At 29.3% G+C, this 19,148-nt stretch overlaps 1 protein-coding gene across 1 annotated transcript; it reads left to right on the forward strand.

Annotated features, from left to right (window-relative positions):
* Positions 1-4,530: 4,530 nt before the first annotated feature.
* Positions 4,531-12,281, forward strand: LOTGIDRAFT_155960 (hypothetical protein; the record flags this gene model as incomplete). Its single annotated transcript, XM_009068456.1, has 3 exons — positions 4,531-5,032; positions 11,565-11,617; positions 12,261-12,281. 3 exons carry the CDS (start codon positions 4,531-4,533, stop codon positions 12,279-12,281), a joined length of 576 nt encoding a protein of 191 aa, XP_009066704.1.
* Between the last annotated feature and the right edge of the window lie 6,867 nt (positions 12,282-19,148).

A 19,148-nucleotide genomic window follows, 5' to 3' on the forward strand; every position in this document is an offset into this window, starting at 1 on the left:
ACAGAAAAAGTACTTTGCCTTTTTATTTTCAACTTATAATGGTTGTGTTTTATGCATCCGGCGGAAGGTTGTCCATTTGATTTTAAGGTGTATGTCAATGCATGACCTTCTTGATTAAACTTAGAACATCCCCTCAATTGAGAAGTCTAAATCATACCTTTATGAAAAATGTCTTATTTCTTTCTTGAATATTTGGTTGATGACAGTAAGTGTTATAGTTTGATTTTTGTTCGAATGATCTAAGTATAAGTTTGAAGTCGTGTTTGAAATCATGTTGTTCACGATTATAAAGTATGAACCTTAGATAAGTTTGAGAACCATGTGATTATATAGTTTAATAGTTTACTATTTTATCTTATCAGTAAATTGTATGATAGTTTTAAATCGTGGTGACAAAGATTGTGACATCAGGATTACTGGATACAGGTTACAACATTACCAGGACCAACTTGAAGTAGGTCACAAGGAAGCCACATTTAAAAAGTGAACAGATATAGAGGATGACAAACATGACAGGTTTCGTACAATTTTAATAATTGTCTATGTCCTTGTAGGTTAATACGACAGTGATAAGACCCAAGCAGCAGTTAAAATATAGGTTTTTGACCGAAGGTTCATTCTGAACTAGGTCCTCTTTATTTAGATTGTAAGGTAACATAATTTTCTATAGCTTGCCACCAGTGAAAGGCTTCATTTGAAGGAAATAGTGTACATTATTGAAGGTCTTCAGAACTCATGTGCTTCTATGTATGCAGTAGGTCTAGTGATGGGCAATCAGATAAAAATAATAATCAATAAATCGAAATAATTGCTTATGTAATCGATTAATAATCGAAACACACCCCATTTAATGAACATGTACAGCACAGTGGATACTTTCAGCCCAACCAGATCCACTTCTTGTTTTTATGGTCTTGGTAGTTGTTTTTGACTCTGTATCCGATGTGGTTCACCTGCACTTACCATAAAAGTAACACGATAAAAAAAGACATTGCAAGCAAAACCCATTATACTGTTTCCATGAAGCCTATATTTTGATGAGAACGACAAACACAAATAATTTACTCTTACATTCATAAGATTTCAAACTTCAACATTGTCAGAAAATAAAATAGTTAAAAATGTATTCTTTCAACAAGACTTCTCACAAAAAAGACTGTGACCTTTGGTAAATGTCATGTAAGTAAGAAGCCTTCAAAGAAAAGACATGTTGAAATATGATCAGTATTTATACAAATGTTGGGTCTTTTTTAATGTTGTGTGAAATACCACACATGGAGGTATCAGACTAAGACATCAGAATTAAAATGTGAAAGAATTAGACTTTCTAAGACTAACAGTACTATTTTGAGGCGGCTATTCCAACTCTCATAAAAAAAATACTGGATAAAGTTCAAAAAACTTTTTACTTTGCTCAGACAATAACTTTGAAATTTAAATTAAGGTTTTGTAACCTAAAATTTGATTGTGATGTGAGTCACATAAACATATAAAGAAATTTCTGTTCACAATTTATATCTGGAAAGTAAAACAGAAAAACTGAAGGAAAATGTCATAAATATGTTTCAGTTTTTAGCTCTGTGGTGAATCATATGATGTTCATATTGTCTTTTAAGCTTGGTTTGTTTTTCCATTGATTATCTATAAATAGACAATGACAGTAATAATTAGCTGACATTACCTATAAAACAAGGGCCGCACATTTCTTAAATGTCATTAGAATTAAAAGGACATCTTTTTTTCTTCATACAGATGACTTTTCTGACTGTGAAAGTTAAACATGTACTTTTTTCAAGTGATATTTTGACTGGTAAGAAATAAAGTGACTGTTTAGTTTAAAGTAAAGGTTAATAGACTAAGCTATTGTGTTGTTGAGATTAAGGTGGCACAAACCACTCACTATGACTTTTGTATGGCTTGAGACTAATGACACAGGAATGGCTCTATCAGAAAGTAAGTGGATTTTTTCCTCAGAATAAACTCTTTCCATGTGTAATTACTACCACATGTTGGGAATGTTTTCAAGCTGAAACAGGAGTAGAGTTATGTTGGAATTTAGCTTTTCTTTTAGTGGAAATACACAGTTTTCTAGCCAGTTTCTCAAATTGAAGACATGTTTGAAAGATTAGTGTTGATTATTTGATTTTTAATGGAGTTAATTATAAACAAATATTTTGGTTTCAAAAGACATTTAAATGATACATGATGGCAGGAGGATAAAACAGTTTTCTTTCACTTCTTACTGCTAAGATATTTTAGTCTGGGAATCAACAGTAATTTACTAGCCTTACTAATCTTTATAATTCAACCTCTACTTCTGATTGTCATGATTATATCAATTGTAACCAGGATGGGAATAAGTTGTCAATTAGGTAAATCTCTTATCCTATTTATTAATTCTTTCACACTGTCCTAAGGGGAGCTTATATTCAAAATTAGGTGTTTACCCCTCATTATTGCTGATTTAGCAAGTGAGAGTGAGTGATGTAGGTCAAGTTTATTCTTCTGGAACACCTCATGCCACTGTGTGATTGCTATTTTAACAGCAGTAGTTTAATTTAAGTTTTGCTTATTTCACTATTTACATTTCAATTCATCTAATAGCAAATTGCTGTTCATGTCAGTTAAATTTCTGTATGTTTAAATATTTGTTCACTGGGATAAACTTGTCAACTTTGGTCTTTACTATAACCTATTAGTTCTTCAATTATTAGTGAATATGTTTTAAACACCTGATAATGTAACTATTCATGAACCCATTCCACTGTCTAAAATCTATCCAAATTTCCCAAAATAGAAAATGAAATGTAAGAATTGTAGAATAGAATAGGCTTTTGAGTAGATAAAAAAATTTTTTAGTTAATAAAACATAGAAACATTATGTTTCTATTTAAACATAAGGCATTCAGTAGAAACTAAATGATAAACATATTTGACTGTTTATTCAATATATTCTTGTAAACCACTATGATATTTTTAGTATTGGTTTGATACAATATAAGACCTAGGTTGTATCATATTTAGATTAGTACTGAAATACACATCAACCTACACATTCCCTTATGCCTGTCAGCAGTATTTATTTCTTAATCAGTTCTTTAGGAATAATAGAGATTAAGGTGAACAAGAATAAAAGAGTAAGCAAATTACATGCAGGGCTTATTGTACTTGAAAGTATGGAATGAATGTGCTGCAATCATTGTTTTTGAATTTGAAATTAAATTAATATATCAAATTAAAAATTATCTTTTTTATATCCATGATTCATTTTTGTAAGGCATCAATGTTCAATTTTTTCAATATGTCTGTGTGCTTGTTTTGTTGTGTTTTGGCTATCTAGCAATTTTGTTAATAAAAATCCAAACTTTTAGACAACGAAATCAAAGCCTTTCCTTGAAAATTCACTTTTTATACATAATTTTATGAGTTTATCTTATTGAGTTTTTTTGAAATATTGACATTCTATTTAACATAAATGACAATTTTTATGAAGCAATAAAAGTAATATGTATATATAGATGTGGTAGATAAAGGCTTCTGTAATAAATACCTAGACTATCTAGACATGTATTAAATGCACAATTGAACATTTTAATCAACATGGCTTGTAAATCAGTTTAATGTAGAGAAATAAATAAACCACACAGACTTCAGCTTTAACTGGGCCATATATTATTTTTAATCAGAATACTCTCCTTATATTTCTATATTCACTAATTTGATATCATGTTCCTACCACAGGAAAATAAACAATATAAACATCAAGGCTTCTTTGATGTCAGTTTTTGAACCATAACTGTTATCTCTACTAGATCTTTCTAGGGCCATTCATTTTGCCTTACTAACTACTATACATAGTTACAAAACATAAACGTTTCTGATCATAATTCTTCTGGCTTTTTTCCTGCTTTGGTCTTTTCTTGCTGAGTATTGCCAATCATGTCACAATATCTGATACAAGGGTTATGGTACTATTGAATACTATATGGGTAAAAATGAGAAGAAACATTTTACCTTCGAAGATTCTACCAATATTTCTATTGCATATTTGAGAAAATTACAAAATAAATTGTAATTCATTGTCAACAAGATAAGAACAGTTTCTGACAATTTCTGCTGCATCTTGATGGTGTCAAGTTTTATATGTTTACATATTCATCTGAATTCCTGGTATTGTGAAGTAGGCATAGTGAACATGACCTAGGGAGGGTATATATATATTGTGAGGCATCGATTAACCATTGTATCATGCTAGCAATATTGTCTTTAAGAATTCAAGTTAGATTTTCAGTAATTTGTTACTTAGTTCTGACAAATTCTTTCTGAAAGTTTCTTGATAAGGTTAAAGTGCCTTTTTGGTAAGCTAGACAGTTGAATCTGTTTGAAAATAAATCTATAATTATATAAATCTATGATAATATACTATAATCTATTACATTAGAAATTTGTGACATTCAGATGTTATCTGGAGTATTGGTGTTGTTATTAATGTTATTGTGACACAGATAAATCAAGATAACTTTTTACATTATGACACATTTAGTATCAAGATTAGTGTTAGTTTTATTAGTAACAGTGTTAGTTGTATTAGTAACAGTGTTAGTTGTATTAGTAACAGTGTTAGTTTTATTAGTAACAGTGTTAGTTGTATTAATAACAGTGTTAGTTTTATTAGTAACAGTGTTAGTTGTATTAGTAACAGTGTTAGTTTTATTAGTAACAGTGTTAGTTGTATTAGTAACAGTGTTAGTTTTATTAGTAACAGTGTTAGTTGTATTAGTAACAGTGTTAGTTTTATTAGTAACAGTGTTAGTTGTATTAGTAACAGTGTTAGTTTTATTAGTAACAGTGTTAGTTTTATTAGTAACAGTGTTAGTTGTATTAGTAACAGTGTTAGTTTTATTAGTAACAGTGTTAGTTGTATTAGTAACAGTGTTAGTTTTATTAGTAACAGTGTTAGTTGTATTAGTAACAGTGTTAGTTGTATTAGTAACAGTGTTAGTTTTATTAGTAACAGAAGTAATAGAACAATGTTAGTTAACAATGTATAGGGTGTTATTATTAAAGTTATAGTTTAATAGATAAATCTTGTAGACCATGTTAAAGATACACCAATATTCCACTCAACTTGACTAGCTACTTAGGACACAGACAAATTCTCTGTGAAAATAAGTGTTTTGTTAAATAGGTAACAGTGTTATATTTATCAGTTACAGTGTTAGTTACACCTGTAACAGTCTTAGTTGTTAAGTAATATAGAACAATGTAACTATTTTTCTTAATGTAGAGTTAAAGTTAGCAGACCATGTTATAAATTATATATCTTACACTATTCTAGTTTTATTTGACATGTAGATATATGCAGAAAGTTAATGTACAATTTTATCAGAACATAAAGATAGAGGAACTTCCAATTTATCATTAGATTTAAATAAGCATAATGAAACTAGTGTTGGACTGAGATAATATATCTGCAGGTTTTGGATAGACTTGCTTACATTATCTTTCCAGTACCAGCTCTGATTAAAGCTACATTGTTTTTAAATGAATTATTTCCTACAGCTAATATCTGTCTGCTATACTAGGATGTCTGTAACATCAATGATATTGAATTAAAAATATCTTACACTTTTTTATAAAGAAATGTTAGTTGAAACTCTTGGGATAATTTATAATGTGTATTTTACCAATAAACATTGAAAATTGTCAATTTGTATACATCTTGTTAAGGCTGTTTCTTAACCAAAAACTTCACATCACAAATTCAAATAAATATTTCATATTATTTCTTATTGAATGCAAACCCAGGTGCAAAGCAGCATTAAGTGTTCTAAAAGAATAAACATGTCCTTCCAATATTGTAATATCTATTTTAGTAAATAACCTGAAATTCACCATGGAGGTCTCAATACTAATAGGTGGATTTGATACTGTGAATGTCTGAAAACTTCCATAAAAGAAAAAAGTCACATGTCCAGTTGATTTGACAGGGGCTCATTTTGTATGAGTTTCATGAATCATTTTTGTGGGAGTAGAATGACTATACATTTGAAAAGACTGAAAAAATACAAAAATGTCATCCTAATTGACTAGAGCTCATGCTGAAGATGTGTTTGGAATACAAAATCTTCATCAAGATGTACAGCTAGTTATAGAAATTAATTATTTGTAACATGAATATTGTAATTGGAGTTCACCTATATCATCTTCATCCTGAATAATTCAGAATAAAAAGTACTGCTACTACAGTGAAGATTGATTGTGAGAAGAAAAGAATGATAATAAAATATTTGCCTGACATCTTTCTCTGCAGGGGTGACACAAGTTAACAATAGAAATTTGTTTTTGTAGCAAGGACCAACCATGGTTTCACCAGCAATATGTCAGTATAATAAGAATACTATAATGTCCTTAATGTCCCCTAGTCGAACAATAACACTTGTTCACAATTCTAAATCACATTTCATTTCTTTTCACCTTTCAATAAACCAGTAAAGGTAATCATTCAACAGTATAAATACCTGAAGGATTTTCAAATACTTATACAAACTCCTATTTTGTCAACACAATTTATTCATATTGTCAACCGTCAATTACTCCTTAATGGTGTTAGGGGCTCTGTATCGGTAAAATTTGAGCTAGTACAACAGCAATGTTGAATATGAAAGAAAAGATACCTTGACATATCCTCACAATGGTTTAGATTTAGATGAAATATTGACATTATTAGAATATGAAAGAGAATTTATCTTGTAACAATAGATTAATAATAGAAAGATTATATTTATATTAAAGATTTTACATGTTATAAATATTTATTAGTTGAGGTTAAGGGAAGGGAAGTGACCATGTTAATTTTTTGACAAATTTCAAATAACACATTAAACTATTCTAAAGGCTTTTAGTAGGCAAAAATTATCTGTAAATTTGTAGGCTGCCAATGTGCATGTGCATTATTATTCTTTGCCAGCAAATTTATTTATCAACCTGAATGATTTTGTCAGGTTATATGGAGATTGGTTGCAATTTAGATAGGTATACAACTACTCTTTGATCCACTAACAAGTAGATACATGTTAATCTTTGTTTTTCTTCCACATTAACAATAACAATTTAATAATACCTTTCTACTGTAATGTGTGACTACCATTTTCAATAGTTTCTCTTACCGTTGTTTATATTCTAAGGACTAATATAGCTTCTTCAGTGCTTCCTGTGAAAAATAATTGTCAATGATAATGAAAGCTTTATCACATATTATTATATTACCTAAATCCAGATGATAATAAGCAGTTTTTCAAATATTTAACTTTGTCATCTGGTCATTTTGTTTTACCAGAGTCATTAGACAGAAATTGAAATGGTTAACAAAATATACCTTATTCCTACACAAAGGCTATAAAACTGCTTTGAAGGTACAGAGTTAACAAATCATCTTCCATCAACATTTGCACTTGGATCACCTTTTGATAGAAAAATGTAGTAAATAGATACTTTTTTTTCAAGGATTTTTATAGAGCCTATTATGTCATTTCAAGTTAAGTTCTGCTGGATTTTATCTGTTTGTAAAGAAAAAAGAATAACTTGATAAACAAACCACAAAAGTCATAAAAAGCAGAATAGTGTTTGATCTTGGGCTGTAGGCAAGATTCTAACCATTTTCAACATAGCATACATATTTTAGATGTCATAATTTTTGAATAACTTTATAAGTGTATTGACACAGTTAGGTTGTTTATTTCTTTTTCATTTCTTTGTGATATATTTGCATTATATTAGACATGGAATAGACAATTTGATTTTCTATACTTAAAGATTGCATAGATGTTTGGACTTCAAACAGCTTCAAGCATTTTCCTGTGAATTTTCATGCCTATTTAGTATGGGGTAAGATAAGATTGTGTCTTTAGATTTGAAACTTGATTTTCAACCGATGAAAGGCTTAACAAGGGAAAAGAATCTAGATGTATAATAGACAGTTTTTGTACAAGATCCCTTGACAAAGTACATTTTAAAAAGGCTCCTGTTCTCAGTCAGACTTCTGTTGTTCTTGTAATTCATCTTTAACTAGTTGTTTTATGACGTCACTTTTGCAATAGTGACATCATTAATTGCTTCCGTTTTAGTTGTATTGCAAGAACAACAGAAAATTTTGTGAAAATTGATGATATCAATGTCCTTTCTTACATATAAAATGTTTAGAAAACCACTTTCTTTAGGATCTTTTCAGATAACAGAATTGATAAAAAAAAAAATTCTCTAGATATTAGGGCTGCAACGATTCCTAAAGTGGCGATCCGATACACTGAACGATACCCATTCAACGATACGATTTATTGCGATAATTAATCGCGATTCTTTGATTAAAAGGGAAAGAAAAAGAAAACTGATAATTAATAACATTTTAACACAGTTTAAATTATTTTGGTACGATTAGAAGTACAAAATTCACTTTTAATCATTTGTTACACACAAGGACTAACAAATTTCTTCAAAAAAATAAATAAAATACCAAACCATCGAATATAGCTTCGTGGAATTATTTTATGATTATGCAAACACATATTACGTTGGAAAAAGAAAAAGTTTATATCAGATCCCATGCATTTATCTTCCACTTGGCATATTAATATGTGAAAAGCAATTTTTTAACATTTGAACATGACAAAATTTCTAAAATGCAGGAGGATTCCGTGCTATTAGTCATTTAAGGGAGTTTATTATATTTATGAGAATCGGGCCGATGTATCGCGATTATTCTTTTCTTCAGCAATGCATCGATAAGAAGTTTCGAATCGCGGTTCATCGATTCAACGGTGAATCGTTGCAGCCCTACTAGATATATATAAAGATCATCTATATAGAATATTTATTGATAATAGATACATATCTGGGTGTATATAGAGCATGGTCTCCAACATTGTCTATATACATATATATATATATATATATAGTTCTTGACATTAAAGATTCAATGATAGAATTGGACAAAAACAATTATTTTAAGATAAGAAAATGTTTCCATGAATTCGTTATAGTTTTAGATTTAACATATTAGTTGTGTTCTAGAAAATTACAAAAATTCTTGTTTTATGAAATTTTCTTAAATCAAAACTACATATATTAGACTTGATTCAGCTTGGGAATAACATCATTAGAAAATATCATCCAAGAGGATGAGCAATGCATAGGAATCCTTGGCTTACTCTTTCATAAGGGTAATACTAAATGCTTAACCCTGATGATTGTTCATCATAGAATATCAATTACCTGATACCTTGATCCCTGATATCCTATTAGGATAAATAGCAGTAAAAGCAATGCCTCATAATTGTGTCATGTTCAAATCCTAAAACTTTACTCATGTATAAAAAAGATAGCATCTTCCTTTTATAATACCTGACAATAACTCTACTTGTTAGTTATTTATATCACAAACTATAGTTATGTCATTGTTTGAATTTGAACACATTGTAAAAACATATTTAAATAGATTATAAAGAAAGCAGTTTGTGTGGTTTTCATCCTAGCCAAACATGACATTTTTTGTGGTGAAAAGAGAAACTTGTTAACAAGGAGTATAATCACTTCTTTCAAACATTACCTTTCTTTAAACAAAAAAAAAGCTTGAATTGAAATTGAAAGAGTTTGAAGGACATTTAAGAATAAAGATTATAAGCTATCTATTTGAAGTGCAAATAGGTTTTCAATAGTAGTTGAACATTGTATAATGTAATAGGTAAATCTACTTGAAATATTCAGTTGACATAAAATGTAGTTTTTTTGAATGAATAACATAACAAATTAGAAGGTTGTTTTAAATTCAAGTAATGTTTGTGATGGAACCTGTTATTAATTCTGACTTTGATTCTGATTGTCATTGAACTTTAACATGTTTGGAGTGTCTGAGACCCCTAATTTCTTTTTTCTTTTTTTAAAATTTTTTCCAAAGCATAGGGACTGTTTCCTTTTATTAAAAGCTAATTTGTTTTTGGTGTTTTTGTTGTAAATGCAAGTATACAGAATAATGAAAGTGACAGGTTTTGATGGTTCTAAAAACACTCGAAACAGATTCATAGTAGATTTAATTCCAAAGAAAAAAAAATAAATGGTTTTTTAAACACTTATATAATAATTAGGTTTTAAAAAAATGGCTGAAAATGTATGGCATTTTATTTGAAGAAACATTTTTTGAAACAAGAAATTTCATTTTCAGCAGTAATGGATTTTTAGAACCTTTAGTGTTGATAATTTATGCATACCACATGGAGAATAATGGAGGCTGGCGTCTGACTGTAAAGTTAATGATATAGAATTAATTAGACGAAAGCTGTAGAAAACCATGTATCACTTCAGCATGTTGTAGGGTATATATAGCCAATATAACCATAACAACATATGCATTACAATCATATTACAATTGAAAGCTTTCTAATTTATTAACGTCGACAAGTCTGGTGTAATCAAGATTGATTAGACAGTCTCGTAATGATACAAACACGGAAAAAACCCTGGGTTTCTATTCATATCAATACTAGCCATATACACTACCTCACAGTTAAATAGATTTGGTAAAATCATTGAATATTCAATCAATCACCCAGCTATACTTGATATTGACACTGCCAAGGGCTCTGTCTCTTATTACTTGTGTTTTATTTCATTTGTCTATAATTCAGCCTTATGGTTTTATTTTTTTATATCTTTTTTAATAGAATAGTGTTATATTGGAAAATATCAATGATTGTTTTTAGATTTTAAACTAAATTGTCTTCATGATAGATTTTCTATCTGACATATATTGAACTATAAAACTATTAAACATATTGTCAACTTAAGATTATATATAGTACAAGATAGTATTAAATATGTTCTTATGAATAACATGGATATGAGCTTTTGTGCTTCTTGGTTACAAAATTTCAAGAAAAGAAACTGCTTGTGTGAACTGAGCCTGAACTGAGAAAATTCCTCTAGAATTCGTGAGTTTTCAATATTGTCCAGGTTCTACTGATGTCAGTCATCAGACTATGATTTTCATGTAAAATTGATGATAATGAAATGTTACCACCAAAGATGTTCTTTTCTTTGCATTTAGCATATAAAATATCTTAAATGTTCTAACATCTTTGGGGGTTTCTACATTTATTAGCTTTTATCTTTTTATCTGTATATAAAAAGAGAAATTACAAGTCAAGGAAGGAAATAGGTTGTAAGAATTGAAATCCTGTAAAATATAATGATAAGATCAGAAGTGTAGAAGTTTTAATGGAAGTAAGAGAGAATCGAAAGTGTTTTTTCATTACATTGTCTCAGTTTGCTATAAATCAAGATAAAAATCACATTTGAGTTCATTTAAAACTTTTAACAGTTTACCTATTGCTCAGTAATTGAATTATGCTAATATAAGAACTGTAAAATTACATTTAAAAAAATTGTAATGAGATTTGGGGTCTTGTCAGTCTATAATTGTGTTTTCAGATGACTTTTCCTTTTTTTTAGTTGAAAAATAACTTAAATCTCTGCGTTGCTAACCATTAAATGATTTTTTTGTTTTTTTTCAGATTTTGATCTCAATATGTTAGATGAAGAATTGGATATATGTTCCACGGAACAGGTAAGGCTTGTGTTTTATATTTTCCTCCAATTTCGGGTCCCTGCCTGTTTCTCACATATCAAATGACGAAATAATAAATGACAAAAAATTGTATAAATTAGTTAATAAAAAAAACAGCCTTAATAAAACAGATTAAGGATAATAACAATAACATATATGTTAGGGCTTAACAAAAATATTAAACCTTGCCATACAAACATACTAATATTTAAACAACAGAATACTGAGGATAGATTGGGGAGGCGGAGGGTCTTCACAAAAATGAATCTAATTCCTGTTTGATGTCAGCAGACAATCGGAGTCGTCTTGCTGGGCAGTGACTGATAAAGTCAATGGTACTCAATCCCATACACATTGGTAACCTGCAAGACTTAAAAGGTAAACAAACTAAAAGTAGATCGCCAGCACAAAAATCATTACTTTCAGTAAAGTTCATTTAGAAAAAAAAGATCTGAAACCTTTAAATAGTACAAAATGTGCAGAACTACATTAAACTATATTAAAAGAATATAAACGTATTATATTGCTCTAACACCAAAACATGGAATAACTACAATTAATTTAAATTTCAAACAGTATGTAACTGAAACTGAGGCATATCAGTAAATATTTGAATACTTCAAAGAATTATCTTTGCTTTCAGTGCAAAATTTCCCACATTTAACATATCATGGTCCTTATGAATATTTATAAAACAATCTGTATTTGACAAATGACAATTTATAAGATAAACCTGATGTTAATAAACAATATAAAAGTCTATGAGTTGATAAAGTAAACTAAGGGAAAGTAGTGGACAAGGTATAAATAAGCTGTAATAACGTGACAATGATGACAGTATTTAGTGTTGAAATGTTTTATTATTAAACTATATTAATTGTTTCTGCTTCATTAGCCATGATAAGTTGGTAATTATTTTATCTATATTAATCAATAGGAATCTATTCTTCTAACTACCTAGGTGGTACATTGTATTTACTTTTATTTATTATTCCATCAATTATCTATTAACCAAACTTATTCCACTACATTTCATTCCTGGAATTTCTTTTCTTTCTGGTCAACTACATTCCATCAACATTTTTGTCATGCCAACAATTATGACTGATTTATTTTTTAAGTAGCAATGACCGAAGAAATACGGATGTGGGTCATTCCGTGATGATTTGTTTTTTGTTATAAATTGAATGGAATTGATTTATTTTGCTATCAGGAAATTTTACTGAAAGTTTCTTGAAGGTCATAGTTTTACAAATATTTGTCATTTTCAAGAGGTTTTTTTTAAAGTTTTTTTGTTTTTAGTGGAAAATCATACATCTGAAGTCAAGTTCTTAAACTCATAAACAGAAACATGATGACAGCAAGAGATGAGCTGTAGTCAAATAGTTTGTGACATAATTTTTTTATAAAGATTGGAATGAAAAGGAAGTGATCTCCCCCTTCTGCATATTTGCTAAACAGAGGAATTCCATGGATCAAAGTTTGATTATGTTATATGACCAGCAAGCTGTTGCCAATTATATAATTATAATAGCCTGACATAGCTTATAGAATATATTTGAAATAAGAGAAGTATAATTTGAAGACCATAAAGAGACAAATTATTGAAGCAGAAATATCATAGATATATTATATTGTTCAGATATATTAACCATGCTGGGTTTAAACTCTCAAATATAACTCCTATAAAAATGTAACTGTTGGAGATTATATAATGCTGACTGGCTGACATTTATAAGTTTTCAAATTGAGAATTAGATGTATGCTGGTGTCACATACCATACAGATTGGATTACAGGATAATATGTATATCCTGTCTATTCAATTATAGTTCAATTAGGGTTAGATATAGTTCTATAAGTATATTGTAAAACTGTTTTCTTGGTTACTGCTATGGTTTGTGTGTTTTACTGTATCTCAGTGAATGTGACTAAATATCACACTACACAACTTTATCTGGTGACAAATCATTTAATAATGTAACCACAATTTTATAAAGTCTTTATGTTCTTGTGTCACATTGATGTAAGTATCTTGGAAAATTAACATTTTGGTGAAAACATTGCTTTTAGCTCTTCAAAGATTTATTGAATTTAAGCTGCAATAAAATAAGTTTCAGAGTTCTCACTTCTAATATTGTTGATTTGATAGAGGTACAATAAATGTTAATAAAAACAAGATATTGTACAACAAGATAATTGTTTCAAGTTTTAGTGGATTCATACAATGAATCCATTGTTTTCCACAGACCACCCACCTTCCCTAGTCACACTTCTTATCAATAAATTGTATCATTCATTCAGTTTTAGAATTAGAATAGTCATAATATCCTCCAGTTTGACTAATTAAACAAGATTTCCTGAATTAACATTCATATTACAAAATCAACTATATGTAGTATTTTTCCCCAGGATGTTTCTTAAAGTTAGCTTTCAAGAAATAATTTGAACTTATGCTGTTGTTTTCACATTTTGATTAGAGTTATATATTGTTTGTTCACATACCAATGGGCACAGTGTGTGTGGCTGAATAAGAGTTCTAACTAAGTTCTAGGTTTTTGTACCAGTTTGGGCTTGTGAAGACAGACAATATCATTAAGTATGCAGTAAGAAAAATTTGTGGAACAATGACATAAGCATATTCTTTTGGGATTTTCAACTGTCAACAGTATCCACATTATGAAGTACATAGTTCCTCTGCACATAGTTTCAAATTATGTGCCTATGTAAGTCAATGTTCTATGATTTTAATAAAGCCTTTGATATAGTAAAAAATTACATCATTTTCTTCTTTGATATTCCTACTTATCTAGTTGACAACAGTTAAAATCATTTTAAAAATTTGATCAAACAGAATGAAAGAAAACAAACAAATTTAATTATCGCCCTATATCTACTTGATTACCACTCATCCTAGTTTCCTACTGGTGCTACGGAAATAATATAACTCATTTGTTATGTAAGTAATGTCAAAATCAAGGACATTTATTTCATCATTATATAAACAATGTCATCTGATTCATAATTCAAAATCATATTCACATTTCATATACAGTTCATTGTTTTATAATTTCTATTTTTGAACTTCTTTTATCAGGTCATTATAAGTTTATGTCATCTGTTACATAATTAAGACACATTTCAATTTAAGTTTGGCCCTTGTTTATGAGATCATTGCAAATCAAATTAAGTTGAGTTTTGTTTTAGCCATTGCAAGAGTTTCATTCTATGAAATTTTAATTCTGTTTTTTATTTTGACTTTATTATATCATGTTGATCATTTAGGAAGCTTAAAGCATCAATTATTTACTGGAAAATGACATGAGAAGATGTGTTTACCCCCTGTGTTGGTGATTATTGATGATTATAAATAGCCATCTAACACGGCTATAATTATACTTAAATCTTTTCAATCTTTAGATTAACCAGACATTGATTTTCAGTCAATTTCTCAAATATTACCATGAATTATAATCATGAAATTTCCCATGCAAACACACACATTCATTGTGTAAGAAAAGTTAGATTGGCTGAAAGCACTGACTTGTAATGTGACATGTTGGCTGGAAACGGTTGATAGAATTGAAAAGAGATCTTGTGAAGCTTACAATATTTTTAACGGTAAATTATAACGTAACGTTTGTTAGAGACCAATTACACAGATTGATCCTTTTACTTCTGATTAATTTGCCTCCATTCACAAATCTTATTTATTGCACTATTTATGAAGCGCGAAACTTGAGGCTATTATATAATAAAGACTCTCAGTAATTATAATATTTTATCATGATTCATTTCATCCTTTTAAAACGTGGTTCGTTCCAGATTTTTCCTTCATAGTTGTCAGCCATTTTAGAAATATTGTTTAATTGTGTATAGCATCAAATATGAAACTTGATTAGTAGCTCAAAATGTTCTGATTGCATGTTCTTAAATGTCAGAAAAGTGCATTTAAAAGGCTGTAGAAAAACAGACTAAGGAAAACTGCAATAAAAAATTTGATGGGTAGGAGATTATTTCTATTGATGTCCAGTGTTTTATATACTAGTATTAATTATAGTTTCAATTATTGCAGGCCCAAAAATGTCTGGCTTTATTCTACCCTTGAGGGCATTTTTATTCAAGGATTAGTTTTCAGTTGTTTTTTCTCCTGTCTAATTGTGATTTATAAATTCCATTCCACAGTTCTCTGAAGCATTTTGCAGCTTACTAAGCATATTCAGATAATCATTATGATGGCAGAAATGTGTAAAGTCTATGGTTGGTATCAGGTGTTCTGTTACCTCTAGTTAACCTGGTAAATCTAAAGAAAGTGATTAGGAAATGAAGCATGTAGATGATATTAAGTTAATGTGGTGTTATGAAAAAAGAGATTATTTTCACTGACCCGTTTCTGAACCTTCATTAATTTCTGATAAGAAGATTAAAGCGGTTAGGTGAGGGTTAAGGTGAAAGTTGATCAAAGATAAAGACTAATTAATTGATAATTTGAATATGTAATTAGTATGTAAATTACAGGTATTTATCTCTTAACGATGATAATATAATTAGGTGTTAAAATAATTAATATACCTCCTGATATTAGTTAACATGATTTCCTTTGAATAAGTTTGTCTAGAATAATAGTTGCAGATGGGAATCTGCTGTAAAATACGAGTTTAAAGAACTGTTCAAAATACTTTCATTGTTTAAAGAATGACAGTCCAGAAATTTTAATAGGTAATAATCTTTGGAAATACAAATATTAAGAAACCACAACAATAATCTAAGAAAAAAAATTTGAATAAAATCTTGTGGAGAAAAATATGTGAGTCTTGTTTTTTATTCAAAAGAGACTTAAATTTTTAATTTTTTTTTTTGCCCAGATTAATAGTACAACCAAAATGTTTTCTTGTGATTTCTGCATTGATTTAACTTTATTTGGTCATATTCCTTATGTTACTGTGAAAGCCAAACTTATTCTAATGAGAAAATGATGGTCTTGACCTATTGGTAAATGGATGGACTGAAGATGAAAAATCTTTTGGATCATATTGCAGACAGTTCCCATTTGAAATTTATCTATTTTAATTTGTAATAAGTTTATTATCGACTAAAGTTGAAGTGACTTCTTTTCCAAAGACGATTAAGGCCCGTCTACACGATCATACATTTGTTCAAAACATCGTCATACATTTGTACGACGTGTTCGTGGACAAATGTTTGATCTTGTAGACAGCTTTCCCAACAAGGTTGAAAATGGTCAAACATGTATGACGTTGTTCAAATTTTTAGCTGCATGTTTCATCTTTCCAACAAATGTTGGCAATATTTAAATTAGTTATCAATCTTTAACAAATCAGCTGCCGTATAGACGTCATGTGACTGCCTTCCCATCTTTCAAAATGGCAACCAACGCAGAAAAAGTTTGGACCGTACATGATGTTACTAAATTAATTATTTTGCAGGTCTCATTACTGTATCTTCCTTGGCAATTAATGGTCCCACCTTTGCTAATAATTAGTGAAATGAAGTTACATCCATGCGCAAGAAATTTCTGAAGCTGGCCTGGTGTGTTAGCTGTAACTCACTCAATAAGGCCTAATAAGCCCCATGTTGATCTTTGGATCCAGTCCCTGACCCATTGGCGAACCTTAAAATATTAAAATGATAACTGATGCAGCAGCACCACTCAACAGACTGAATTATTTTCCCACAAAAAATAATATTTACACTTCATTATTGGTCATACATGGTCAAACATCATCATACAAATGTTGGATGATGTTGGAAATTGTAGACAGAAATCCAAAACAAGCTTGAACACGGTCATACAAATGTATGATGATGTTTTGAACAAATGTATGATCGTGTAGACAGGCGATTCATTTGACATTTTGGCATCAATTGGTCATAGCATTAATATGTAACTGCTACTTTGAGAGTGCTGTTTACACACCTTTCATTTTAGAATGCTTTCTTTACCATCACCTTTCATTAGTAGAATTAGCAAATAATCTAACATTACTGATAGTGGTTCCTTGATTCTCATGTAACATCCTTATTTTTATATCAGAGTAGATATATTGGTACATAGATTGTCTATTATTACCATGAACAGAAATTATATCTGTATCATTTGATACTGGTGATAATGGCATATTAAAGATATAAACAATTGATGCTAGAGAGATATCTCACTGTACAATTTCTCAAACCATTTTTTAGAGTTTAGATACTTTGACTTTCCCTTTATGGATTGTATGCTTAAAGGCATGTTATTACCATAGAATGCTAAATAGATGGGATGGGCATTGGATTTTACCTGGATTAAGTTCTGAGTTTATCCTGTGATATAGAGATCTATAGAATGCTAGGATCTAGGATGGGTTTTGGATTTAAGCTGGATTACCTTTAGGATAAGGTTGGGAGTTTGGAAGAGTTAGGTTACTGATAAAGAGTAGATAATATATATCAATGTATATTGAACAGTGAGAGGTAATAAGTGTCAGTATTATATCATGCCTGAGTATGATTTATATATATATTCTCATAACTCTACCTTTTCTTCAAACAAACATTTTCTACCTCTTTATAACATACTACCGTGTTTTTCTCTGTATCTCGGTCAATAAGTATACGTTAGTACTTGCGGCATTGAACAAAATGGCTACATCTACTATGAGTTCTACAGTATTTAATTTCGGGTTATTACCTTTCCATTATGTAAGTATATTTTTGATTGGTGTTATTTTATGCTGAGATACAAGGACTGTCACAAAGTTCTTTTTTTTTTCTGTCTGAACTTGTAGTGGTAAAACTATATATAACCTGGAGGGCACCAATAATTTCTTCATTTTAAAATGCCATTACGTCTGGTACATTAACACTTATAATCATTGATAGTTGCACATAGTTGTCTGTTTTATCAATTTATTATCATTTCATTTTCTGTGAGAAAATTTTATCAATTTGCTGGTAATGAGTTTTTTTTTTTTTTATACATATAGCCATTTTTTTAACATCCAGTTTGTATTATCATCTTAGCTTTCTTAAGAATCAGGACATGGCTGCCCTTCCAGGATATCTAATATCATACTTTCAAATTCCGCTTAGTTGATTATTCTAACGCTTAGTTGATTATATTAACGCTTAGTTGATTATATTAACGCTTAGTTGATATATAATGCTTAGTTGATTATATTAACGCTTAGTTGATATATATTGCTTAGTTGATTATATTAACGCTTAGTTGATATATAATGCTTAGTTGATTATATTTAAGCTTAGTTGATTATATTAACGCTTAGTTGATATATAATGCTTAGTTGATTATATTAACGCTTAGTTGATTATATTAACGCTTAGTTGATATATAATGCTTAGTTGATTATATTAACGCTTAGTTGATATATAATGCTTAGTTGATATATAATGCTTAGTTGATTATATTAACGTTTAGTTGAGCATAAATTAAAATTCACCTAAGTTTATTTTTTGTGTGAATGTTGATGTCTTCTCTTTTTTTTAACAATATTGGATTTCTTACATAT

This window comes from Lottia gigantea (genome assembly GCF_000327385.1).
Source record: "Lottia gigantea unplaced genomic scaffold LOTGIsca_9, whole genome shotgun sequence".
Taxonomy (NCBI): domain Eukaryota; kingdom Metazoa; phylum Mollusca; class Gastropoda; family Lottiidae; genus Lottia; species Lottia gigantea.